At 41.9% G+C, this 27,104-nt stretch overlaps 2 protein-coding genes across 9 annotated transcripts in view; one reads left to right on the top strand and one right to left on the bottom strand.

Moving 5' to 3' along the window:
- The window catches only part of BBS4 (Bardet-Biedl syndrome 4), a 59,673-nt gene extending 44,035 nt beyond the window's left edge, over positions 1-15,638 (top strand). For 3 of the 6 annotated variants that reach the window (XM_023499595.2, XM_012544748.3, XM_023499679.2), the window contains 10 exons: positions 3,170-3,223; positions 4,784-4,911; positions 6,637-6,691; positions 8,148-8,216; positions 8,972-9,124; positions 9,206-9,377; positions 10,293-10,362; positions 10,974-11,115; positions 14,136-14,343; positions 14,790-15,638. In XM_023499595.2, the coding sequence (XP_023355363.1) occupies positions 3,170-3,223; positions 4,784-4,911; positions 6,637-6,691; positions 8,148-8,216; positions 8,972-9,124; positions 9,206-9,377; positions 10,293-10,362; positions 10,974-11,115; positions 14,136-14,343; positions 14,790-14,923 (1,185 nt within the window). In that variant the 3' untranslated portion in view covers positions 14,924-15,638. The remainder of the gene's footprint in view (positions 1-3,169; positions 3,224-4,783; positions 4,912-6,636; positions 6,692-8,147; positions 8,217-8,971; positions 9,125-9,205; positions 9,378-10,292; positions 10,363-10,973; positions 11,116-14,135; positions 14,344-14,789) is intronic. The other 3 variants (XM_031956666.1, XM_031956665.1, XM_031956664.1) reach the window with 3 other exon arrangements.
- A 3,176-nt stretch (positions 15,639-18,814) lies between these two features.
- Positions 18,815-27,104, bottom strand: part of ADPGK (ADP dependent glucokinase) — a 31,637-nt gene continuing 23,347 nt past the window's right edge. For 2 of the 3 annotated variants that reach the window (XM_031956661.1, XM_031956663.1), the window contains exons 5-7: positions 25,376-25,572; positions 24,673-24,771; positions 18,815-21,367 (exon numbers count right to left, since the gene is read on the bottom strand). In XM_031956661.1, coding sequence (XP_031812521.1) covers positions 20,816-21,367; positions 24,673-24,771; positions 25,376-25,572 — 848 coding nt within the window. In that variant the 3' untranslated portion in view covers positions 18,815-20,815. The remainder of the gene's footprint in view (positions 21,368-24,672; positions 24,772-25,375; positions 25,573-27,104) is intronic. The other variant, XM_031956662.1, reaches the window with a different exon arrangement.

Here is a 27,104-nt window from a genome sequence, read left to right as displayed (position 1 = left end):
TTGCAAATATACCTAATTCATATGCCTGATAGACATAAATTGGATAGGTATTCATTTCCCTCTTGAAGTTTTTCCTTCCTGTTAAAATTTGCACAGTTAGAATTCCTTCTGTGCTCTTGGACATCTCTTTTTCAGAGATGTGTGTGGCTTCTAGAAACCAATAGTTTTACTCTCTCTAAAACTAGCCCCTATAACCCCATAGTTACTGAGAATGCCAAATTATTTAGGAATAATAAATAATATTTATAGAAAGGAGTAAATGGGTACTTGTTTTATAGTTTGTATTTATAAAGTACTTTCTTCACAGAAATTCTGTGCAAATGGCATTAAGGTCTGTTTTACAGAAAATTAACATGAGCGTCTGAAAATAAAGTTCTTGGCTCAGGGTCACATAGCTAGTAAGTTCCTGATTTAGAATATGAACCTAGGTCTTAAAATTCCAGGGCCAATTCTTTCCATTATGCCACAATACTCCAGTATAAGAAATTTAAAATTATATGGTGTTAGTCTCTGTCAAGGTACACTAAAATCTTCTTTCCTCTTTGGGTTACATTATATAATACTTTGTTCTGGTATGGATGAGGAACATTATCAATAATTCTGAAATAATGTCTTTTATTTTAGGTTTTTCTGTCATATTTATCAGTGCTTATCTTAATTTATCTTAATGCTTATCAATGGAGATTATTCATCATTTTTGTGTCCTGGACCTCATTGGCAGTCCAGTAAAATCTTTCTTAGAATAATGCTGTAAAATGCATAACATAAAATATACATAGGATTACAAGGAAAATCAACTTATCAACATATTAACAAAACTAGTTCATAGATCTCAGATGAAGAATCTTTGCTCTTAAGGGGAGAAACTGGATCATTCCAGGAAAAGTTTCTCCTTGATATTGACTAGAATAATAATCAGATTAAGAGCAAGAGCATCCTTTGATTAACCTAGTTAATAGAAATATATCTTGAGTTCACCTTTGACCAGATTGAAAGGAAAATAGCTGGAAGAAATGGTTCCAAAGTAATATATTGATTTTAGGGAAATGATACTTCCTGGGTATGCTGGAAGTTATTACTGTTGTTCTGTTTCAGAAATCTAAAACTATTATGTATACTTTGTACTTTTGTTCACTCTTAGATATAGATCATTTTTCTTTGTTCTTGATTGATTGATATAAACTGCATATGTCAGCTTGGGCAGAAAGATTTTCAAAAGCCAGATGGGATGCTGAATCTTTAGAATTTTCTCTATAATAGTCTCTCTCTCAGGTCTGTGAATAAGTTTCCATAAGTCCCATCTCTGGGAGGAATTTATGGCCAAAGAAGAACTTGAAAATATTATGAAATGAAAAATTGATAATTTTTATTATATTAAATTAGAAATGTTTTGCACAAACAAAATCAATATAGCCAAGATTAAAAGGGAAGCAGAAATCTGGGAAAACATCTTTACAGCTAATGTTTCTGATAAATGCCTCATTTCTAAAATATGTAGAAAATTGACTCAAATTTATGAGAAGAAAAATTTTCCCAATTGATAAATTGTCAAAGGATATGAATAATTTTCACATGAAGAAATTAAAACAATTTCTAGTCATATGAAAAAATGCTCTCAATCACTGTTGATTAGATTCAAATTAAAACAACTCTGAGGTACTACTACACACCTCTTAGATTAGGTAAGATGACAAAAAAGATAATGATAAATGTTGGAGGGGATGTGGGAAAACTGGGACACTAATTCATTGTTGGTGAAGTTGTGAAATAATCCAGCCATTCTGGAGAGCAATATGGAACTATGCCTAAAGAGCTGTCAAACTGCATACATACCATTTGATCTAGTAGTGTTTTTACTGAATCTATATCCCAAAGAGATCATAAGAAAGGGAAAAGGACCCACATGTGCAAAAAAAGTTTGTAGTTGCCTTTTTTGTAATGTCAAGGAACAGGAAAATTGAGTGGTTGCCCATTAGTTAGGGAATGGTTAAATAAGTTATGGTATATGAATGTTACGAAATATTGTTCTGAAAGAAATATTATTGTTCTATAAGAAAGCAGGATGATTTCAGAAAAGCTAAGTAAACTGATGCTAAGTGAAGTGAGCAAAACCAAAACCAAAGAACATTATCTATAGCAACAAGATTATGTGATGATCAAGTGTGATAGACTTGGCTCTTTTCAACAATGAGGTGATTCAAGGCAATTACAGTAGACTTGTGATAACAAATGCCATCTGCATCCAGAGAGAGAATTAAAAGATTAAATGTAAATTAAAGCATAGAATTTTCATATTTTTTTGTTTGCATTTTTTTCTTATGCTTTTTTCTCTTTTGATCTGATTTTTCTTGTGCAGCATGACAAATATGGAAATATATTTAGAACAATTCTACATGTTTTCTACATTGGATTGCTTGTGCTATTTCTTGAGGAGAGGGAAGAAAGGACAGGGGGAGAAAAATTTGGAACACAAGGTTTCGCAAAGATGAATATTGAAAACTATCTTTACATGTATATGAAAAAACAAATACTATTAATTGAAAAAAAAAAAGAGTTTTCACTACTGAGAGACACTTAGAATAATAAATTTGACTCTGACAAATTTGTTTCTAAAACATTAAGAATCCTGAGCATTTCATTCAAGCACTGGAAGCGGTTTTAAAACTGAAGAAGGTGCAATTCTCACCTTTGTCATCCTCTTTATTTTTGTTTTGTGGTGGTGGTGGGTCAAGTTTACAACTTAGAACACAGGTGCTTGTCATCATCTCCAAGCCAGAGGAATGGTTTTACTCAAATTACTGTTGGGGTTATACTTTTTGTCTCAGATTCTGCCAGTTAATCCTGTTTCCAGGGACACCTTTTAATTCAGTTCTCACTAGTAACTCTTACAACTTCTGCTTTCTTAGAAAATCACTCATTCATCTTGTTTTTGTTGTTCAGAGAATTGGAACCGTTTGTTTCTCATCAAGAACCCCAATTTATATATAACATTTAATCTGTTAAATGAAAGTAACATTTAAAATCCTTGACTTGAAAAACAGATACAGTTTGTGTTTTCAAATTGAGATTTGACTGAGCAAAGATTGTTCACACAAGATCCTGTTCTGTTCTGCCCGTTTGCCAGATATAAAGATGTAGCTGATGCTGTTTTCCCTTCTCTTGTGTACAGGAGATCTGCCATAACTTAGGAGTTTGCTACATGTACCTGAAACATTTCAACAAGGTAATTTGCACAAACAGGTTTTTTCTGGGTAGGAGATTTCAGAGGCTGAGTCATCATACTTTAGTCCCATTGCATTGTTGTTTTGGTTCATATGACTTGGAAAACAAGTTCCTGGGCTTAAAAAGTTTAGATCTTACTGCTTAGAACTACAGTAGTGAATGTTAGTTTCTAAGTTTCTTCTGCATTTTCTGCCTTTTGCTTTTGTAATTACTTTGTGTTTTCAGTATTTTTTAAAAGGAAAGATAGATTTGGTGGCTTTTGGGAAGCAGTAGAAATGTGGAGTATGGCTTTCTCCATTCTGCTGTCCCTTTCCTACTCCTCTAATTGTAAGGTTTACAGCATTAACCTCATATGTTAAAAGTAGACCCTTCAAATGAATATCTACAAGAACTGTAACTCTTTCACAGTTCACCCTGGATTCTGACACCATTTGGGTTAAGCATTATATGGTAGACAGTGATTTTCAACTTTAAGGAGATCTGATGTCTGAGCATTTATATAAGCTTTTTGATGTTCTGATTCAGTTTCCAAGAGAAAAGTTTGTATTTCATTGTATATTTAGTCATTAAGTTTAGTTAATAAAAAAAAAAAAAAAACTATTAGGGTATCCTAGGTAATGTAAATAAAGATAACCAAGTTGCCCTGAGGTAAGGAGTGGGGGGGTGGCCAGCTGGTGAATGAAAAACACAAAGGAATGAATAGCCAGAGGTAAGGACTGTAGTATCTTTTGTAAAGCAGGACATGGACATAAAAGGAATGATGAGAACTTGGATGACTTGGGGCATGTGTGAGTATCCTCTTAATGTCAAGGAAAGAATAATTCCTTTCTGTCCTTATTTAACATGGTTCTCTCTTTAAAGTATTAATATTGAAAAGAACTGTAAACTCTCATTCCTTTCTCACTGGATTATTTTGGTAAGGAATCATGGCCAGATCTAATCATTATGAGAGCCTTGTTACTTAGTTTTTAATAGGATGTCAAATTGAGCAAGGTGTGGCTAGTCCAAGGAAAACAAGCAAAACTTAACTTTATACAGGAACTTTAACGTGAAAACTTTCCTCGTGTTTTGTATGTTAATTGATATGTTGGATCCTGGGGGACTCTTGTTCATTTCAGCAGCCTCTTTCTGAAACATGCTGAATAAGGGGCCTCAGAGAAGTAATTTGTTACGGGTGTAAGGAGAGTTGCCGTTAAACCCTGGAGCGTTGAGGCACTACACAGGGCTAAGAAAGTCCTTGAGCAAACTCAGATAGTGACTTAAGGGATACTGTATGTGACTGATCAGCCATCATGCCAAATTAGTCTTCTTAGAGCAGCTCTCTCAGGTGGCTGATGACATAAGACAAGGTGGTCACTCGCTGAACTGCCATAGAGGTGTACCAGGGAACATGTAACATCCCAGATGTGTCACTGGGTAAATGCTAAGTAAGGCTATTGTTGCAGCAGTGTCATTATTAATAATGGAATATAGCCCTCAACTAAGTGGTGCAGAGTTGGTTGTTTGCCTTTTCTTTGTGTCTCACTGACTTGAGTTTGGGTATTTTTTTCTTATCATCTAGGCAAAAGACCAGTTGCACAATGCCCTACAGCTCAACAGACATGATCTGACTTACATAATGTTGGGAAAAATTCATCTGCTGGAGGGGGACCTAGAGAAGGCTATTGACATTTATAAGAAGGCAGTGGAGTAAGTATATCCATAGGATTGCAAATTGGAATGAAAGCCCAATGACTTGCTTTTTTGTCCATTGCTCAGGTTGGGTTAGTTGTTGGAATGTCCTGCTTAAAGGGGTAGTTACTGTATTGTCTCCCTAACAGTCTGTCCCATTAAGCCCCCGAATTTCTTCATCCCTGCTTTGTTGTTGACACTGAAGGAGAGATTCAGACTTTCAGATCTTTGAATTTGAAAAATGAATTATTACCCAAAGCCCTTTCTCTTCCTGAGGAACACCTTGTGGTTCAGTCAGTAAAGCATTTCGGGAATCGAGGGACCAGTGTGAGTCTTCCATGTCTATAATCAATTTATGTCTGTGTACATGTAAACTAGGAACACTGTAGCCCCCGGAATGACCACTTATAGGAAAGGAAGCACAGACACTAATTGACAGGCTTTGGACATGGCCCATAATGTGTGCTGTGGTGTGCCCTCTGCCTTAGGGCCTTGTACCTCTGTAAGTTACAGACAGTCTGATTCTGTGTGGCCACATAAGCCGAGAGCCAACAGTATGAACCAATACCAATAGATAACCACGCCCTGATGGTTGACGTTAGTGGGTGAACCTCTTACTTGTGGAGTTGACTGTCTAGCTTCCCTCGACTGCTCCTTCATCTCCTTGTGGGGTATTAGCTCTGTCAGGTTTCTGCACAAGTTGGTTCTCAGGGCACTTTTTTGCAGGAGGAGTCTTCCCAATATGTTTTGGTACTTTGGGAGTTTTATCAGAGCAGAAATGTCTGAGGTTTATAATTTCTGCCCTAAATTATCTCCTCTCTTAGATCTATTCTTACCAAAGTGGTGTTTTGTAACTTTGTTTTTTACAATTCTGGCCCATCAACAGCCACTTTATTAGAATAGGCATAATAATATTTACTGAAACCCAGCCCATGCAGAATGACCCCAGCAAAACTTCAGTTTCACCAAACAACTCCTCCGGCCGGAGGTATCAGATTTTTTTTTCTAAGATCTTGGTGAAGTTCTTGTGGGTAAGTAGCTTGCAGCACTATAGCTCCTTGTGGATTGTTATCAGCTCCATTAAGTCACTGAATTTCAGCACCTTAATTCAGTAAGCATTTATTAGGAGCCTGCTATAGTCCAAGAACTGCCTAAGTCACTGAGGATAGAAAGGCCCCTTTCCTCAGAGGGCCTGTACAAGGAGTGCACAGATGAGTAAAGAGAATGGCATTTGGAGGACCTTTGGCTGGAGGCATCAGGGAAGGGCCAGCTGAGGGAGCTCCCAAGGGAAGAAGGGGTGAGGAGGGAGAGCAGTGCTGGGAAAAGCCTCAGGCTGGAGATGGGCTGTCACATGTGAGGAGGGAGGGGAAGCGCTTGGGAGTCACAGGAGATTGTGGTCTGGTCCTCAGGCCCAAGAGAGAGGGCTGATGTGCTGGACTTGCTCTGGGCAGCTGGTGGGTCAGGAACCAGCTGCCTGGAGTCTGAGCAGCTAAGGGGAAAGGGGAGTGCTGGGGAAGAAAGGGCTGAGACCTCTTTAGATATGTGCTGTGGGAGGTGTCTGGTGGATGTGGTCGGCTCTAATGGAGTCTGCAGCTTCAAAGGGAGGGAACTCCCCACATAGAGGGGCTGGAGTAGAGAGAGAGGTGAGCCAGGGGCTGGGCTGCCTATGGATGGGGAGAGGGCTCATGCTTTGCAGCTAATTGATGAGAATTGATATCGCAAGCCGCCTGGTCTATGTTACAGGTTCTCCCCGGAAAGCACAGAGCTGCTTACGACCTTAGGACTACTCTATTTACAGGTAATCCCGGCCCTCCTTACTCATGAGCTGATATAGTCCTTAGGTCCAAAGGTACTTACTTGAGGCTGTTTGATGTGAGCTCGACATTCTTCACCAAAGGCCACAATAGACAGGATCACACAGACTTTCATGAGGATTCTCCTGGGGGCCCCTGACCGTCAGCGTCAGAACAAGAGTTCCCTCCGGGGCCAGCCCAGGAGAACTCGAGGATGAAAAACTGCCTCGTGAAAAAGTTCAGATGATTCCTGCAGAACTCCTGCGGCTCTGTTCCTTTTATCAGAAAACCTCAGTGCTGGGGCCTCCAGGCTGAAGTTTTGAGGAACTGCAACCCAAAATTAGGACGGGGAAGTCTTCCCTTTCACTACCCCTACCCAGAAAACACAGGCTTTCTGCTCCAAGTCCCAATGGCTCAGTGCAACCCAGCTGCCGGCCCTAAGAGATGGAGTCTGGTGACCTTTGTGCTGTTTTGTTCTTGTTTTTTTATCCTTTCATTGAACTGACAAGGACGAGGTCTTCTAAACAGTGTCCAACACAGAGGATTGGGGCTGTAGGGAGGGGAACTCTGGACTCTAAGGTCTTTTCCTCTGGCAGCCAGAGATAGAAGGGGCCGTGTCTAGCATGATCCATTTCTGTGGCTGCTTCTGTCCAGGCAGCAGCATGGGAGAGGGGAACATGGCCATAGGGGTTGCTCCCATTTTTTTTAAGCTGGTTTACTTCATTGTGACGGTGTAGACGTCCCAGCAAACCTAACACAAAGGATGTTCTCTGGACATAACGAAGCACTCCCACAGAATAGTCCAGGCCTCTTGCTGTTTCATCATTGATCAGTTAATGGAAAGGATCAGTTTGAACTTTGATCTTTGCTACCAACAATACAAGTTTTTGCTTGATCTTCATCATGATCATCACAATGTCTCATTTCAATCAAGTCTTCTCAGATTGTTCTGAACTCCTAATTTTCTTCATATCTTACAGTACAATAATGTTCTAGTACATTGATATGCCACAGTTTATTCTGTGCCCATGATATCACACAACCATACTCTCTTCTCTACAGAACATCTTAGGAAAAAGTTATAAAAACCTAGGAGTCGCTGGTTTTCATCTTGGGACAGATCTGGCTTCAGCCATGGGAAATTGTTTGCCCCAAGATACATTTGTTGACTTTTTCGTTCTCAGTCCCTTCCCCTCCCCCCCCAAGAAATTTCTACATGACCCGGCTACATAAGTATATAAAATAGGTATACAAACCAAATATTTACTAATAATCATAGTTTTGTGACCCCCACATTCAGTTATGAGACCCCCAATAGGGTTCCAAGCCACAGTTTTAAGAAGCTGGGGTCTGGAGAAGGTTAGAGGAGTTGGGTGCTACTTCCTCGATCCTAAACTCGGTCCACAGTTTTCTGTCTCTGATGTCATTTTCTTGTTTTCTTGCCCTCCCCCTCCTCCCCAGCTTGGCATTTACCAGAAGGCATTTGAACATCTTGGAAATGCGCTGACTTTTGACCCTACCAACTACAAGGTATCAAAGGATATAGCACAAGAGGAATGTCACTGCCTATCCCACATGATGGAGTCCAGTGCTGGTCCAGCAGGAGTCCTGGAGCTTGGGGGAGCGGTGGGGCTGGGATGTCTGTGGGGATGTGTTAATGAGTGAGGAGGTAAAAGAATGGATGGGTGGGTGACACGGATGGCATGTCAGGATGGCTCTACGAGGAGGTCACATACGGGGATCGGCCTTGGGCAGTCTGATGGAAGGCGGAATTGGTGTGTCACATTAGGTGAGGGGAAATTGGTTCCTGATTGTCATTCCTGCTTATTGTTTCCTCAGTCAAATAAAAAGCATTTATTAAGTGCCCTACTAAAGTAAACTATGTGTAAATCCATACAGGGCATGCAGAGTTCTGCCCCTTAAGACTTTTACCTTGTTAGCTCTGAGCCTCCCAAAAATACTACAGTGGGATGGGTTCTTTTTACAGGGGAAGATGCATTGACAAATTGGCAAAAGCTAGTATATCTCTGAGGAAAGGGAGATAGGAAACCCTGTGGGTCTCTCCCAGAAGTGGGAAGAATAAGCTTTAACCTTTGTTTCAGTGTCTTTAATGAACAGTCTGGTCCCTGTGGGAATTTAGAACAGAGTGAGGCTTGAAGTTTGGAAATGAGCCAGGCAGCGCCCATCCCCCTGGTGAAGCTGGGAAGGAGCAGCATCTCCTGTGGGCTGCGGGCTGCGGGCCTGGCCTGGCTAAACAATGACAGAGATTCCTTGTGGACTTTTAGGCCATCTTAGCAGCCGGCAGCATGATGCAGACCCACGGCGACTTTGACGTTGCGCTCACCAAGTACAGAGTCGTGGCCTATACTGTGCCAGAAAGCCCCCCGCTGTGGAACAACATCGGAATGTGCTTTTTTGGCAAGAAGAAATACGTGGCAGTGAGTGTCTCCCCTTCTTCCTCTCCTGATGTGGGGCTTCAGGAGCTTCTCACATTCCCATCATGCTTCTCTTCTCTGCAGGCGATCAGCTGCTTGAAAAGAGCCAATTATTTGGCACCATTTGACTGGAAGATCCTGTACAACCTGGGGCTCGTCCATCTGACTATGCAGCAGTACGCCTCGGCCTTCCACTTCCTCAGCGCTGCTATCAACTTCCAGCCCAAGATGGGGGAGCTCTACATGCTCTTGGCAAGTAGGTGATGTCCTCTTGGCCCCAAGCCCGTAGTTGGGTAGAAGGGAACGGCTGTAGCCCTCTCCTCATTGCAGCTGCCCTTTCCCACTGCTGAGTGTCAGAACACCGAGGGAGGAATGGCCACGTGGGAGGGAGGCAATGCCATCTGCTCGAGCTGGCCTTTGTCTCCCAAAGTCAGGATGTTAGCACAAGGTCATCCCTAGCTCAGTTCTGCTTCTGGGCTCCATGACAGCAGTCACATGAAGTTCTAGCTTCCAGAGGCAGAGGGAAGGCAGAGTCCTAGTCTCAGAGTCACCGAGGCCCGGGTCCGAGGAGTTCAGCTCTAACAGAAGTTAGAGAGCATGAAGGGCCCACATGGGAAGAAGGGCCCGACCAAGCTGGGCTTGTTTTGTTCAGCACCTAAGTTCAGACTAGAACTGATGGGTAGGAGTGTCAAGGGAGTAGATTTCAGCTCAATACAAGAAGAAATTTGAGGAAAATTAGAGGCAATCTAAAGTTAATAGGTGGGGAGGTCTTTATCAGTGAGGATGTTATAGAAGGGGCTCCTGATTGTCTTGTCTTGGTTAGATCTGGGATTCTTCTTGGGATTCTGAAATTTAAGTCTAGAGCCATAAGCCCAATGTTGGCACTTACTCGCTGTCCATCTATGAGCCAGTCGCTTAACATCTCGGGACATTAATTAATGTGTCTGTAAAGTGGAGAGAAGAAGACTTGATAGTGTGAGTTGGAGGACCTGGCTTAAAATCCTGCTTCCATTGGCCTCCTCGCCCGCTGCCCCCTCACCCCCCAAACTGCGGCAAGGACAAGGGCCGTTGGAGGATTGGGAACCCGGGCCCAAGTCAGAACTTGTTCAAACCCGTTTTTCCCAGAGTTCCCTTGATGGTTGCAGCCACTTCTTTCTTTCCTGTGCTACAGTTGCTCTGACCAACCTGGAAGATACAGAGAACGCTAGTCGAGCCTATGCAGAAGCAGTTGCCCTTGATCAGTGAGTTGGGGGATTCTTGGTTTGCTGACCACCTTGCCCTTCTGTCAGTCTGGGGGAGGACGGTCTACTCCCAGAGCTGGTTCACTGTGCTGCCCAATCTTGGCTGTGTCCAGTCTGCCTCTGGACTCCTTGGACAGTGGAGGAATCCCAGGGTCCCCAGGAAGAGCCAAAGTAGGAGCTGGATTTACTGCCTGCCCTCAGCATGTTAGAAATCCCCGACAGGACTCCTCCTTGGGATACGTTTCCATTGGCATCCTTAGCCATTCAGCAGCCAAAGACCTTGGATGGTCAGAACTGACTGTGGCCTTGGTCCCTGCAGCCCTTGGGCCGGGCCCTGGCAATACGGGGGCAATGTAGCCTCCAGTCAGTCCGGCACAAACGATGCAGGGGGCGATTCGCCCAAATCCTTTCTTCTTTTTATGCATCCTGGCAGTTTTCTTATGACAGAAGAGAAGGGGAGCATAATGCTAGGGACAGAACTCAGAGGGCCAGTGCCAGGGTCCGACACTGGCTCTCAGGGAGGGCTGTGGGGATGCTACAGGGCACTCAGATGACTGGTTCTTTGCAAGGTCAAGATCACAGTGCATCTATTTTCTATCTGCCGCTCCCAGGTCTAATCCTTTGGTAAATCTGAATTATGCCGTGCTGCTGTACAATCAGGGAGAGAAGAGGAGGGCTCTGGCCCAGTACCAGGAGATGGAGAAAAAAGTCACCCTGCTAAAGGGGACCAGTTCTTTGGATTTTGACCCTGAGGTATGTCTGACCGCCCCTTGAGGGCACAGGTCACCCCAAGTAAAGAGGGCTGAGCAGAAGACTTTGTCTTTAACTGAACTAGGTTTGCTCAGTAATCCTGTTTGCAAGATCTGTGTCTGATCAAATCCCAAAATGGTTAGTACTTCGAAGGATGGAATTTTTAAAAAAACAAAATTTTATTGGTACCTTTTGTTTTTATAGTTTTATGCATATTTCTCATTGTGTCCCCCAAAAAGAAAAAACCATGAACACTGCAAGTAGACGGTGCTCCTTACCCACAGTCTGTTTCTGCAAAGGAGAGGATGAAGTTGAAGGCTATAATTTTCTCTCTTTATTTGAAAGCTGAAATTTCCATTCATTTTAGGGATGTGCCTCAACATGTCCAAAACAGAACTTATTTTCTTTCCCCCAGAATCCACTTGTCTTCAGCGCTCCCCTCTTTGTTGATAATACATCCTCCTCTCACAGATATCCAGACTCACCACCTCAGGGCCATTCCCACATGGCCACATTGCCCATTTCTGTCACGGAGCCCTCCACAACATCTGTCCAGTCTTTGCCCTTTGCTCCCAAGGCCTCCAGCCTCGTGTCCACTTTGCTTCTCTGACCACTGCAGCAGCCCTCTGATGGGCTGATCCACGCTGCTGCCAAAGGAATTTCTAGAAGTATAGATCTGACCCTTGCACCCTCTTCCCCACTCAAGGAACCAATGGCTCCCTGTTATCCTTGGGACGAAATAGCAGTTTCTCCTATTTCTGGTGCTTCATGCTTCTCCACGTCCCGGCCCCAGTGTCCCTCTGTTCATTCATGTTGTGTGTTAAGCTTGTCCCTCCAGCAGCTGCTCCTACGCAGCTCCTCCCACTCTTCCCTCTTGAGCCCCCCCTGCTGTGTTCTGTTTTCCCTAGTCCTAGGAACTTGTTCACTACCATTAGAATGCATGTTTCTTAAAGACAGGGACGCTTTAGGTTTTCTTGCTTTTATGCCCAGGGTCTGGCACATAGTAAGTGTGCAATAAATGCTTGTTGATTGAGGTCCTGGGGTTTAATGCCTTTTCCAGCAGAAACTCAGAACTCGCCTTCCTCACTCATTTTCTGCATTTCTCTTCCTGTCTCAGAATAGGGAAGTGTTCTTAGCTTCTGTCAAAGGAAGGGAAGAAGTATTTATTAAGTACCAACTATGTGCACCAGGCATCGGGCTGATCGCTTTCTAAGTATTATCTCATTTGATCCTCTCCACAACTGGAGAGATAGGTGTTATGTTCCCCATTTTACAGATGAGGAAACTAAGGCAGACAGTCTTGCCCAAGGTCACTTAACTAGAAACGCCTAAAGCCTGATTTGAACTCAGAACCCAATACTCTGCCCACTGGGCCACCTGCTGCTAAGGTGGAGTATCCTTGTAGCTCTCTGTTCCCTCCTAGAGTCTCATTTAAACAACCCATGAGGGCTCCTGGACTTACAAATCACCTTTAACCCTCAGCATGCTGACATTTCTCAGTCAAACTTGTTTAAGTAGTTCTACTCCAGAGCTTTCTCTTCCCTCAGCACTCATCCTCGGGGGTCTGTCCCCCTTCCCCCCACAGTTGCTGGGGCGACCCCTGACAGCAGGGCTCACATTTGTGATGATGGAGCGAATTCTTGGCTATTCTTTCCTTTCCCCCAATCCCAGCACCCTCCCTGCAGAGGCTGTCAGATTGGGTGCCGGGGTCTCTCATCTTTGCCTCCATTTTGTTCTCTGGCAGTTTCTTTCCCTCCCATGATGTCAGCCACTCTCTTTGTAGATCACCACCCAGACCACGTGTCAGGCTGTCTCCTCTCAAGCCCCAAACATATACTTCCTCCTGCCTGTAATTTAGCTATTTGTGACTGAAGGCTATTGCAGTAGACTTGGGATGGAAAATGGCCCTACGGAAACTCATTGTGGGCCAGAGCATAGTATTTCCACCTTTCTAGTTTTTGTTGTTTCTTTCTCATGGTTTTTTCCCTCCTGGTCTGATTTTTCTTGCACATGACAAATATGGAAATGTCTTTAAGAGGATTGGCCATACTTTATATCAGGTTGTTTGCTGTCTTGGGAGAGGATAGAGGGAGGGGGAAAAATTTGAAACACAAAGTCTTACAAAAACGAATGTTGAAAACTATCTTTACATATATTTGGAAAAATAAAACATTGACCAAAAAAAAAATTTTTTTTTACCTCTGCACATTGCAGCTGCACTTCAAATTGAATGTGTCCAAAATCTCCTGTATTGTTACCATCATTCCTTATTCCCCATTCCCATTCTCAAATCTTGCATTGCCTCTACTTTTTCTTTCTTCTTAATGCCCCTGAGAACCTTGTCTTCTCCGTTTGCCCAATCTCATCACCCCTGGGGATACTCTTCTCCTTAGGACCATTTTCATAGCTTTGAAACTGATCTACCTCTCCTCTATGTCCTTCCCCATCACTTCCATATGAGGTTTCCTGACTTAATAAAACTTAACTGGGTCACTTCTGTGTCTAAAACTCTTCATGGCCACCTGGTTCTCTAGTTCCAGTCCTCAGCCGGGTCCTTGTCCTGATTTTGTACTAGAGTACTGGTCTCCCTCCACATCCCATGATCCAGCAGACTTCATGGCTGTATTTCAATGTGTGCCTCTCCTTTAAACCAAGTCAAGTAATGTCTCTGTGGAGTTTTCACTGATCTTTCCCTCCTCAGCTTGAACGAATTTTTCTGTGCTTGTCTTAAGCAATGACTGTGTACCATTTTATTCGAATTGGGGTTATTTGTTTGTGCTAGCCTTCTCCCTCATTTCACCAAGAAATAAAAGGATCTAACCTAGTCTTTGAGGCCTTTGGTTTTGCTTTTCTTTCATGAGGTATAATAAATCTCTGTACAAGCCCTTGAGTGTCATTATCTCTTGGTAGTCTTTCTCTCATAAAAATCCAGTTGAGTTTAGAATCCTTTTGGAGCCAGTAAGATAAAATGGCCAAGTCACATGATCTTGAGATTTTTTTTTTCCCCCCCTTGGATGGACAAGATGGTGGAGATGGCTCAGAAAATGGGTGCAGCTCTACAAGTTGGAGAAGCACTGGTCTGGACTAAACCAGCTAAAGATCTCAGATCAAAGCATCGAACAACTTCCAACAGATCATCCAATTTCCAACAGCCCTTGGGTACCAACCAAGCTCTAGGGCAAGCCATGTCTTCAGCAGCTGGCTATGGGAAAACCATACAGCTCCCTACAGGTGAGTATTTCTGCAGGATACCGGCGACTTTATTATTTTTGTAGATGTTTTTAAACTAGTGCTTTCCAGAAGAAGTCTATCATCATACCAACAAATTGGCACTTGATTCTTTATGCAAATCATAAGGCTCAGATATAAACCTCCAGTCATTGTTGGATAATTGGTATCTTGGATCTATAGCCAGTTTGGAAACACTGGGAAAATGGCTTATTTGTGTCAGTGCCCTGATACAACCTAACTCCATCCAACCAGGCCAGGGAGCTTTTCAACTTCTGCATATTTAATTAAAACTTTTCCTTACGCCATTGAAACAGAATACTTTTTCCTGCTGAAAGTCCCAGAATTCTCATTTGTAATCTCCCAATAGCTTCACTTCTTTCTACTAATTGTTCAGGCCCTTAGATTTGGGGACTGAGAACTGGAATTGTATCTCCTCAACTAACTAGGTGCTGGAAGATCATCTCACCTTTCAAAGCCTCCTTCCCTCCCTCTGGAGCCAGAGGTGGATCCAGCCGAAGCGATAAGGTCTGAGGTCCAAGAACAAGGAGAAATGCAAAAAAGCAGCCTGGCCCCAGAATAAAGATGTCTCCTTGGGAAGAATGGGGAGGATTTAGAAAGGTAACGGTATACCCACATGCAGTGGCTTTTGGTAGGCAGAGGGCCAAGTCTGGGTGCAGCCTGCAGTCAGGATCAAGGTGTGGGTCTCCCAGCTTCCCTTCCTGTCAAACCCTAGCATGAGTCTGAGAAGTCGGGGGTTGTCTATCCTTTGGAGCTCAGACTAAGGGTGGTCAGAGGGGAGAGGGTCCATGGGCCCTCATAGCCCAGCTAATGTCTATAAGCCTGCTGGAAGGTACTCTTACTGTCTGGTTGTTTTGGGTACAGAGCAGAAGGGGCACAGACACAGCAGATTGGTGCCCTCCGGTAACAACCTTCATCTACAGGCCTGACTCACCTGTGTCCCGATGGCAATTCTCAGAGCCTGAAGCTGTGCACTGTAGCAACCACTTGATTTCTGGCCAGTTGTTAGAGTAGCTGTCTTCAGGCCCAGCTTAGCAAGTGTCCCAGCCTCACCTGCTCCAGGGGAACCCGAAACATGGCTCTGAGCTCAGCTCAGCTGCTTAAATGGTCAGAGTCCGGAGCTTAGAGCACGTCGTCCCTGGCTACTGAATCAACAGTAGCAGCTCTTGTTGGATGAAAAGGAAGAGCTGCTTGGTCTAAGTTTTTTTTAAGGCAATCACTGACTACCGTCTATTTGTATGTTCTTTATAGAATAAAGATTATGTATTGTCACTTGTTTCTCTGATGCTATTTTCCTTTGGCTAGCAACCTCTTCCTTGCTCACCTGGTTGGAAATATATTAGTAAAATATTTGAAAGGTTCTTGTTCCTCTGTTCTTATTTAGGAAATTCAGGGTTTTAATTTGTAAACTGAGCCTTTATACATTTTATATCTTAAATGTCAACCTCAAGCTCAACAGCAACTAGGAAGGACTGTATCATCAGGATATGAGACAGGCTGATCTGCAAAGAAGTTACCTATGGAAGCCAGAACTCCTCTTGTTCTTCTAGAACTGAGAGAGGAAGTATTGGAAGCAATTTTCTTTTTTTGGGGGTGGGGGGAGGGAAGACGGCAGAGCCACTTCGAGAGGGCCCAGCACAAAAAGCCTTTCCAAAAACAGCCCTGGTGAATTGGACACAAATAGCATAAATTGGATTTCTCGAGCCAACTATTTAGTGCCATTCTCAGGTCAAGAGCAGTTTTGAAATTGGTTACATCTATCATGTCCAGTTTCATATAAAATTTTTAAAAAACTGAATGGCTGCTAGAAGGCACAGTGGCTAGAGCATCAGCCCTCAGGAGGACCTGAATTCAAATCTGACTCACATTTTATACTTTCTAGCTGTGTGACCCTGGGCAAGTCACTTAAACCCAACCGCCTCACCTTCAAAAAAATAAACTCATTAGACTGTCATTTGCAAATGGATCTGTACTTTAGGGATGAGTACATCAGGATTTTTTCTCAAAGTACTATATAAGTAAATTAAAACTAATGTTTTATTATAAATAATATTCCAAGAAAGGAAGAACATGGGGGGCAAAATGATTTCAATAAAATAAGGCAACAGCAACACTTTAAAAATTCACCACTTTGGTCACAGCCAAATATATCACAATGACTGGTCAGTCTTCCTCTGCTTTCAAGTGCAGAATGTTCTTAATGCTGCTTTAAATCAAATAAATAAGCCCCTCCTTTTTACATCGTACACAAGAAATCGTTTTTCAGCCTTTGTTTAACTCAGATTTTTCAGTCACAGGATTGTTAAGTGTGTGTCTACCCCAACTTCACGAAGCCAGGTTGGCCTCTACTTACGGCTTCTGCACGCTTGGCCAAAGTGAACACATTGCTAGAATGGATTTTATTAGGTAAGACTCCATAACTCTGCCACAAGTTCCTATGATCTGTTTCTGAATTTGTCATCTCATCGTCATTGGCAGAGCTAGCTGATGAGAAGACCGGGCTGATGTTCAATGGGTGGCTATGCTGTTCAGGGGTGATACCTTTGGATCATCACATTGACAAATGAGTGAATCTAAACAAAGCAACCCTGCCTGAATGGGCTTGAATAAAACTATCCAAAACAAATGCACGAATGCACTGAGAGCACTGGCAACTTTGCAACTACTTCACCCTCAAGAACCAGAGGCAGCAATGAAGGGGTGGCAAGAAAAACTGCTTTTACTTCTACACGGAGCTGTCTTCAGACTTTAAAAACTAGCTTCCAACATTAGCTTTAATGAGGGTTAATTTTGTGGTTTGTTTCTTTTCTGCTTGGATAGGACACCAATTAACTTACTTATATTCTCATCTGCTAATTAATTTGGGGGGTGGATGGATAGACTCAATTTCTAAGACTGATGCAATGGGCTCATGTTATTGTTCAAAAAAGTATTGCATCTTCAGCTGCAGCAATAAAAAAATGGATTTTGGATGAAATGCAACAACTGCCATCTCCATAAACCTTCTTCCCTAAAGATTTAGGGTAAAACAGAGCTTAGGAACCATGTCTTAATTACCTTAACTTCTGCACCTTACACACTGTAGATGCTCAATAAGAGAAATGCCATTGTGCTTCCAGGCTGGCAGCTTGATGAAGAAATATGAATAATCCTAATGTAGCTGGTATTAACATCCACCAGAGAACCAAATGCCAAACTATTGCAACCCTAACCTGGTTTAGCAAAACTTACCCAAGTTTCTTGGTGCCTGCTTTGGCAAGTCCTGTTGTGGAACATCAAACCCTCTGACTTGGAAATACTGATTCTTACCCAAACCACTACAAACTTTAAAATGCAAGTCAGAAATTTGTTTCAGACAGATTCCATTCGGTTGCTTTTGGTTTGGCTCTGGCTGTGTGGTAAGGAGGAAGCCCCCAAGTCATCAATAATGATAATTTATGTGGTTCAACTATGCAAACTCAAAACAAAACGGTGTCCAAGCAGCAGCACCCAGAATCACACTGGCTATTCCAAAAGGTCATCCTTTAAATGGAATCAAAATCCCAACCCCTCATGTAACTACTTCTGAATGACTCTGGTTATTCACTCATTTTAAACAGTTCCAAACATATCTTGAAAATTGTCAGTAATTAATCTCTTGTCCCTGAAAACTCTTTCTAGGTCATTAATAATGACATCTGACATCTGTGGTCCCTCAGTTCTCAAGACAAAGGACTTCTTCGGGTGCCTCCTTAAGAAACAAACTATTTTTTTAAAAAAAACAATCCAAATAAATACTGGGCAAAGAAAATAGAGGGCTTTAAAGGGAGAGTGCCAGGATAAAAACAAACTGAACTGCAGGCTTAAAGTTCTGTCAGAACACAATTCACAACTTGTTCCAACATCTGATCTGCTGCTGCTGCTAGTCACTTCCCAATTTGGCAAAGTAGAAAATATGGGAGAAGGGGTATGGTTGTAAAGTTAAGATTATTGAGATTTGGGAAACATTCTTGGCTCTGTAGCAGATGCTCTTAACCGGAGGTCTATGAAGTTTTAAAAATGTTGATAACTGTTTCACTTAAAATCCTATCCAGTTAATTTTGTAAGGGTTCACAGGCTTCCTCAGACTTAGAATGGACACTGACCCTCTGCTTGCCACAATGTTCTGTAGGAAGCAGATAAGGAAGCCTGGTTCTCCTCCCAGTTATATTTTCATAGGCTGTTAATTAATTCTAGCACATCCCACACGAGCTGGTTTTATACTTTTTCAAGTTTGGCCTTTAAACAAAGGTAGCTACAAAATTTCCAAGCTGCCCCAGGAAGGCAGGCCCATATTGGTGTTTAAGCCCCTACAGGAGTATGTCCATGATAGGTCCCATCTATTAGTGTTCCAATACAAAAGGGATAATGAAGATTTTGGGAGAGCCCATTTAAACACAGCAGCACAACTCTAAGAAAAGCTCCAGAAAACATCCACGCAGAAAACAGATTGTTGGTTTATTTAAGATGCCCCCTTTCCTTCCCTTTCTTGGAAGACTGTAATGATCTCTCCAAGTTTTAAATTGTAAATGAGTTAGTCCAACTGTTGTGGAACAAATGAGTTCACTCTACCTCAACAAATGAAAACAAATGGCACACTGATCGTCCAAAAGTAGAGGGGTGACGGGGGAGGAGGGAAGTAAGGACAAGGGTCGGTAATGGTTAGGTTTTCATCAGCACCATGTTCTCCTCACCGTGTACAGCAGAACTCCCTGGGAGAAATTCCTCCAGTCCCACTCCTCCCCAACCCTAAGTATTGTTCAGTCAGGATTCTGATGCAGGAGCAAGTCCTGGCCCGAGAGCCCCGGGCAAATACCAGGGAGTCTATAAGGAAAGAAATCATCCTAGGGACCTGGGGCTCCAAAAGGGAGATGCTCCCATGACATGCTGGCAAGTGATTAAAAGTTAACAGTCAAAGAAAACACTGCTGGGGGCCTGCTCCAAATGCCTCCCTGCGGCTTTATTTCTGGCTCTGCTGTTGTGGCAAAGAACAAAAGGCCAGAGATCCACTGAGAGATGGAAGTGCCCAAGGGTCACTGTAGCCCTGTGGCTGCTTCCTCCTCATACCACTCCCCTCCACCTGGACACGTCCCATGACATCCATTACTTGTGAAAGGCTGGGCTCCATCCAATTCAGACACATTGTAAAGGATAATGTAACATAAGGCTTGGGGAGGGGAAGGGAAGTAACAGATATCCAAAATGGGGGACAACCTAATTCACATTTCCAGGTAGAAGTGAATTTACATTTTATCTGCATCCCTGTAACACATAGCCACTTCCTATTGTTTCCCAAAATAGAAACAGAAAAAGTTCTTATCTTGAGGGAAATGAAGTATAAATTGTTTAAAAAAATTTTTAAAGCACACAAAAAAATTCCTTATGTTATAAAAATAAATACATAATATAACTTGTGGTAAATCATCTTTCATAATCCTGGTGATGTAATACTTAGGTGCTCTTCTTGCAGCATCTGATGAGGTCAACTTGCACCTTTTAACGGAATTAAGTTTGTGTCACATGATTGAGAAAAGGAACCTATCGGGGACAGGGAAGCATATTCCAGTCACATAAAGAAGGATGAGAGTAATCAAAGGTCAGATTTCCTATTGCAATAACTTAGTCTTAAGTTGGACAACAAGGCCAAGCATAAGCCTATAAACGCTCTGATCTCACTAAGCAACCCATGTGCAGAGGCAGCCCTTGCAGTCATCGAAGGAGAGGAAGGGAGGGCATCTTCCCTTCCCCCCACGATGACACAAAGCCAACCCGCCAAAGCTTCGAGGGGCCAGGGCATGTGTCTCCGGCTTGCCTGCATCTAAACACAGCAGGCCCCCCACTTTCTTCCTATTTTGCTGGAGCAGAAGGTTAGGAGGTTCTTCTCGTTGAATGTTTTGATCATCAAAACGAATGGAAGTTTTGCTCCAGCCACTGAGCAATGAACTACTTCCTAGGAGCTGATTCAAGGGTCTTTGACTAGGCTTAGAGAAGGCAGGAGCAAAGGCTGGGCAGCATGCTCTTCAGGACGGGCTGAGGGAAACCCTCCTTCCAACTGCCAAGGCTTTCAATTATGCTGAGATGGATTAAATGAACCAGTGACCTTCTGCACAGAAGGGGGATTTCTTCCCTGAAATGTGCACCCACACATGCGCACGCACGCACACACACACACACACACACACACACACACGCATACGCACACATACTCCAGTCTTACCAGTAAAGAGCTAAAACTCCTTGATTAAAATCTGAAATGCTTCCTGTGCCATTGCCAATAGGCTGGAATGTGTTGATACAGTTATTTCTTTGGCTATCCTCCAATTAGACCTAGAACTTCCTTAAACATCCTAAATTCTATTTCTTATACCATCTATTGATCTGAAATTCTCAAGCCATTTATAATTCCTCAGAGGCCCGATACATGCCCCTGTTCACATCAATGAGGGTATACTTCAGAATAGAACAGTCCTTCTGCTGAAATAGCATCCCCGAGGCCCACAGTTCGGATGGGATCCTTACAAACCAGGACAGGGGTGAAGTGAAAAGAGATTCCCTCTCGGTGCCACTCAACTACTGGCTCATCTGGATTGATAGACACCTTAGAGCCTGCCTCTGAATGAGAAGTCAGAAACTCTAAGGGAGCCTTGAGGGACACCCGGCCGGCATCGATCGTTTCTGACGCACAGGCCTGCGTTCCTGCTACCCGGGCTCCTGCAGCCACGGAGGCGAGCTGGTTCCCCCAGTGCCCGTCCACGGTGGCCAGGATGTGGTAGGCTAGAGTGTGGAAATGGATCCGCGTGAGATCTGACGCTCTCTCTCGACTCCTGCCGTGCTCCTTCAAGATCCAGAAGAGAATGTCACTGACCACCCCCACGTCAGGGACACCACTCCACGCCAGCAGAGATGAATGAGGACCTGAAGCTGACTGGCTAAGGAAGAGCAGCTCCTGTTCATTCAATCCAAGGGAATTCACCAGAGGGAAAACCTGCTAACAAAACAGAACAATAGTTTTCTTTTTGAGAAGAAAAGTTCAGCACAAAGAGCCCCTTGAGACTTTGCCTATAATGGAATCACAGGGAAGGAAGGGGCCCTCCCTTTTTCTCCTTAAAAGATCACAGCAGCCCAGGTGTGTGAAGGGCATGTGAACGAGAGCTTGACATCACCTGTGGGTCTTGGCCCTTTACCTCAAACCCTCAAACTCTGACCTTGCCACACCTGTGCCAAGTCACAGCTCTGGTGAGAGGCTCCATGCTCTGAGAGCCCCTCTTAAGAGCCCTTTAAAATGGGGTCTTTGAGGCACGTGGATGACTAAGTCTCTCGACCAACACCAAACTATCAGATTCTACCTTATGATAAATGGTATAACTGCAAGTTGCCCCAAACCATAGCTTTTTGGCACTGCCCACAGCACCTAATGGAATCCTTTAACGCAAAACAGATGCTCCACAAATGATTAATGAGCTTCTTGTATTAATTACTGAAACGATAGGAATCCAATGGGTCTCATACATTAGGGCAACACAAACCAAACAAAAGGGGAAACACTGAGGACGTCAGCAAATAAAGATTTACATGAAGTCTGAGATTTTTGCACAAAGGCTAAATAAGACCCAAATTGCCGAATAAGTGAGGGTAAGAACTGGCTAAAATGGAAAGCCATCATGCTCTGGTGAAGCTAACCTCACTCTATCTCATCTCCACCACGCATATTTGTTCATTCAGGAATGAGTGTTTGTGTATTGAATATAGTGGTATTTTTGTTTTGTTTTTTAAGGAAAAGTATAGGAATTGCTAGCTATCCTAAGATTTCTATTTATGCCAAACTTTTAGGTATTTGTAATTCTTTTCTTTTTAACATTTATTTTAAAATTTTGAATTCCAAATTCTCTCCCTTCTTCTAGCTCCTTCCCCACTCATTGAGAAGGCAAACAATATGACATCCATTACTCATATGAAATTAAGCAAAACTCATCAGCCCTGTTGCAAGGAATAAAGTGGGGGGGAAAATATGCTTTAATTTGCACTGAGTCCATCAGTTTTCTCTCTGGAGATGGATAACATTTTTCAATCCTAAGTCCTTTGCAAGTGTCTTAGATCACTGTACGGATCAGAACAGATAAGTCATTCAGTTGATCATCATAAAATATTGCTGTTACTGCATACAATGTTCTGGTTCTGTCACTTTACTTTGCATAGATTTATATTGTCTTTCCAGATTTTTCTGAAACCATTCCTTTCAACATTTCTTAAAAGTACAACAGTATCCCATCATAATCATTTAACACAATTTGTTCAGCCATTTCCCAATTGATGAGCATCCCCCTCAATTTCCAATTTTTTGCCACTTCAAAAAGAACTGCTGTAAGTATTTCTGTATATACGGGTCCTTCTCCTTTGATCCCTTTGAGGCACAGATCTAGTGATGATATTACTGGGTAAAAGGGTATATACATCTCATATACAAAAAGGGTAGCCCTTTGGACACAGTTCCAAACTCTCTCCAGAATGGCTGCATCAGTTCACAACACTACCAATGGTGCATTAGTGTCCCAAAATTTCCATCTCCTCCCCAGCACTTGTCATTTCCCTTTTTCTAGCATATTACCCAATTTGATAGGTGTGAGGCAACAACTAAGTAGGCTGCAAGAATTACAAGAGGGAGTGGTAAAAGACCTGGCTTTAGGGTCAAGTAACACTTCCTAACCCATACTGGTTGTGTGACCGGCACTTATCAGCAGACACACAGAACTCTTCAATAGAAAACAGTCCTGTAAAAAGCATTCTATGAACTCTGATCGATTCCATAATAAACTGTGAATCCAGAAACCTCGAGTAAAACCCATCACTCAGAGCCTTCTAGAGAGGTGATGAACTTAAAATGCAGAGAGACACATATCTGTGGCTATGACCAATGTGAAATTGGTTTTGCTGTAGTATGAATGTTTATGAGAAGGGTACTTTTGTTTTTCTGTTGCTTCTGATTAACTTGGGAACAGGGGAATAGAACAGAATAGAAAAGAGAAATTATAAATACAAAATAAAATAATTAAAAATACATAATAATTACCATTTATATAGTGCTTATATATGTGACAGGCAAGGTTACAACTATTATCTTACCTGATCCTCACAACTACCCTGGGAGATAGATGCTATTATTATCCCCATTTTATAGATTAGACATACAGAGGTTAAGCAATTTGGTTAGGTTCACACAGCTAGTAAATGTCTTGAAGCTGCATTTGAACTCAAGTCTTCCTGAGAATATAGGCTATGGGCTCTGAGTGCTACACCACCTAGCTAATTTACTAGAAAAAAAAAATTACTTTTCAAGTAAAGAAACTATGTAGCCAAACTTTTGAATCATCTTCCTTATGATATATTGTTTCAGAAAAATCACAACTCTTCATCAGAGTTTTAAGCAAAACTTGGGTATGTTAGGTAAGTAAAGAACAAAGGATTAAAAAAATAACAAAGGGCCATTTTCACTTTATAGCAGCTCTTTTTGTAATGATTAAAAAAAAAAACCCTAAAAACTAACACTAAACTTATTTGAGGAATGGCTAAAAAAAATTGTGATCTATGAATGTCATAGAGTACTATTGTGCTGAAATGAAGAAGATAATTTCTAAGAGACACAGAAAGATCTGTATGAACTGATACAAAATAAGTGAGCAGAATCAGAAGAACAAATGGTACTATGACATCAGTACTGTAAAAATAAGCAATTTTTAGGACTTTCATAAACTGATAAAGAATGAAATGAGCAGAACCCGGAGAATAATTTATACAATAACATTAAAGACAAACAACTTTGAAAGAACTATAGCTAATATAAGGAACACCCCTGATTCCAGAGGACCAATGATGAAATAAGCTCTTCATGATAGAGAGATGTGGGATCTGGGGAACAGAATACGATATATATTTTTGTATACAACAATGGAGGAATTTGTTTTGTTTGATTACATCTTATTTGCTACAAGCAATTTGTTTTTTCTTTTCTTTTTCCAATGGAATACAGAGAAAATAGATTTCTGTTAATTCAAAAGAAAGCAAAAGGTGGTGGAGAGTGGTATACCTGTGAAATGCCATATATACTTTTAAATAAGGTCACTGTCTTATTACTTTCACTTAACAATTTTACTTTGTTATAAAAGACCTTTAGGATGTGGAAATAATTCATAAATGTGTGTAATATAAAAATAAAACCCAGCAATAAAACCTAAAAACAAAATTAAAAAACAAATCAAAAAGTCAAAGGCTCCAACAACACGCTACCCTTGAGGTTACCTGATGCATAATATTGCTCATGAGTTCTCGATCAGTCATACTGGCCAATTCTAAGTGAACTGGAATGTCAGTGGGTATATCTGAGATAGAAATCACAGCCTGCAAAGAAAAAAAAAGAGAGATACCATAACTACCCTAACAAGGGGCAAAAAAAAAAAAAAAAAAAGGCAATCAAAAAAAAACAGGAGGGGAATCTGATAACCAAAAAGCTCCTGTGATGTCTGAGATTTCTATGTGTTCAATCAGTGGCCCTAGATGACAAGTACTTCCACACAAAGGGGAACAGTGAGGCTCTGCTGAGTCATTAATAGTCCAGGGAAATAAATTCTCTTTTGCATTGTCACTTCTCCCAAATACCCTGGGGGGGACTAAACTGAGACACAGAAGTCATCCAAGTTCTCAAAAAAAGTCACTTGTTTCAGCACAAAACAATCAAGGGCTTGGAGAAAACACTGCTCTCTATGTGATGGGTTCTTTCTAGCAGAGTTCAGCAAGAACACGACCTTAGGCTTCTTCTAAGTTTCTCAGTTAATCGAAGAAACAGAATTTATTTGCATTCCATACCCAGAATAGACACCAAGATGGAGAAACCTCAGGGAGGTTTCTTAGCTAGCCCATAGAAATTTCTTAGCTAGCAGAAAATCTTAAGGAACACAAAAAACAAGGCATTTTTGTTAAAATTTGCAAAGACTCTAAAATTTACCTCTAGAAGTCTCTTCTTCTGAATCTCTTTGCTCTGTCCTTCCATCATATGCAATCCAGAGAGGACCACAAGATCTGGTTGAAACTCTTCAAGACTGGACACAAATACTTCCAGCATATTCATAGCTCCATTGGACAGATCATGGGAGAAGATGAATCGGTTGGCATTGGGTGCAGTCAATTGTCCCCACTGCTCCCCTAGACCAGCCCAGACACCATAGTGGGAAGAAAAGGAAAAATCATTTAAATCTCCTCATTTGGATATAAACTGTAGCTTTCTTGTTAAAATCTCAGCTCTAGGAATAAAAATAAAACCTCTTCAGGACCGTTGTACCATCCCGTAAAGGACATATTTAGAAGAACAGTCCAAGAATGGAGGATTGGGGCTGGGGACAGTGGAACATCTATCCTTCACTTTCACTCTGCTGTTCTATTTTTATACTTGCTGTCACTTTTCCCCTTGCTTTGGTAAACGAGTAGAACAAGTTCTGAGAGAAGTGACAGCAATTATCATGTGGTTAAAAACACACTACCATTTTTTCCTGGTTTATTTTTTTTAATCTTTGTTTTTGCAAAGTAGGCATAGTTCTAAAAGTATTCCTTTTTCTTAAGACTCCAGGGAAGCTCCATTAAGCTCTCTAATTTTAGAAGTGAGGATTAAGCTAATTTTCCCTCCTTCTCCAAATATCAATATTTACCTGGGGATTGATCTATCACATAAGCAAACAGTTTAGCCCCTTTATACTTACCAGAGGGTAGTTCTCTAATGGTAAGAATCTGAAGCCCTTATCCCAAACCTATCTCCCCTGTAGAAGCTGTCCCTAACCCCTGATCACCAATCTAAAGAATGCACATTTGGCATATCATCAAATACAGCCTTGGACCGCCTCTTCTGCTGCAATCTTGGACCACGACTTTAACTCAAGGAACAAACATGTCACTCCCCATTTTTTTCCTACCCACTCTAGAAGTTAACCCAGAATTTATGGCTAAATTTGGATAAGGAAAAGCTGTACATATCATCTACCAAGTAGAGCTTCAAAAAAACATTACTGAACCCTAAAGCTGCAAGGGAAGCAGCACATATTTGAGTTCTTGACATCACCTCATTTTTCTTCACTGTCCCATGAATCAAGCTTTAAGACATATTTCAACCTTGATTTGATCCCCAATACACATCCTAAAAAAGTCAACGAAACAAGTTATGCCTGGGATTCATTCAAAGAAAGGATACTTAGCCCTGGATTTCATAATCAAACCTAAGACATTAAAAGGAATTAATCATAGCCACCGTGTGCAAATGACCTTGAGCTTTTAGCCCAAGAGACAGAGGTAATGTATTTCAGGAGATAAGGATAGACTCTTAACAGATATTAACCTTTTACCCAAAAAAAGTCTATGTTTAGGAAACCCAAAATACTGAGGTGAGAGGCTGTGAGTTTTGTGGTTCTTTTTTCCTCCTCCCATTTTCAGTCAAAAGTGAGGACTCTAGAAGAAAAAGATTACAAAGAGTAAACAGATGACTAAGTAGATGGTATCATCAAAAGAATGGGATCTGGTTTTCTGGACTATAATTTAAGATACTAAAATAGTCTTTTGGCTGGTGACAGAAAATAATTCAAAAACTGGGAAGAATGTATTTGCCCAAAGACTTGCCAACTTGTTTAAGTGGGCTTTAAACTGAAAACTGGATGTGGAACAAGAAAAATGCCTACATGAAAGTCACATAT

This window comes from Sarcophilus harrisii, chromosome 2, assembly GCF_902635505.1.
Source record: "Sarcophilus harrisii chromosome 2, mSarHar1.11, whole genome shotgun sequence".
NCBI classification, from domain to species: Eukaryota; Metazoa; Chordata; class Mammalia; order Dasyuromorphia; family Dasyuridae; genus Sarcophilus; species Sarcophilus harrisii.
The sequence above is the reverse complement of the archived record's forward strand: the minus strand, read 5'-3'. Positions and strand labels throughout refer to the sequence as shown.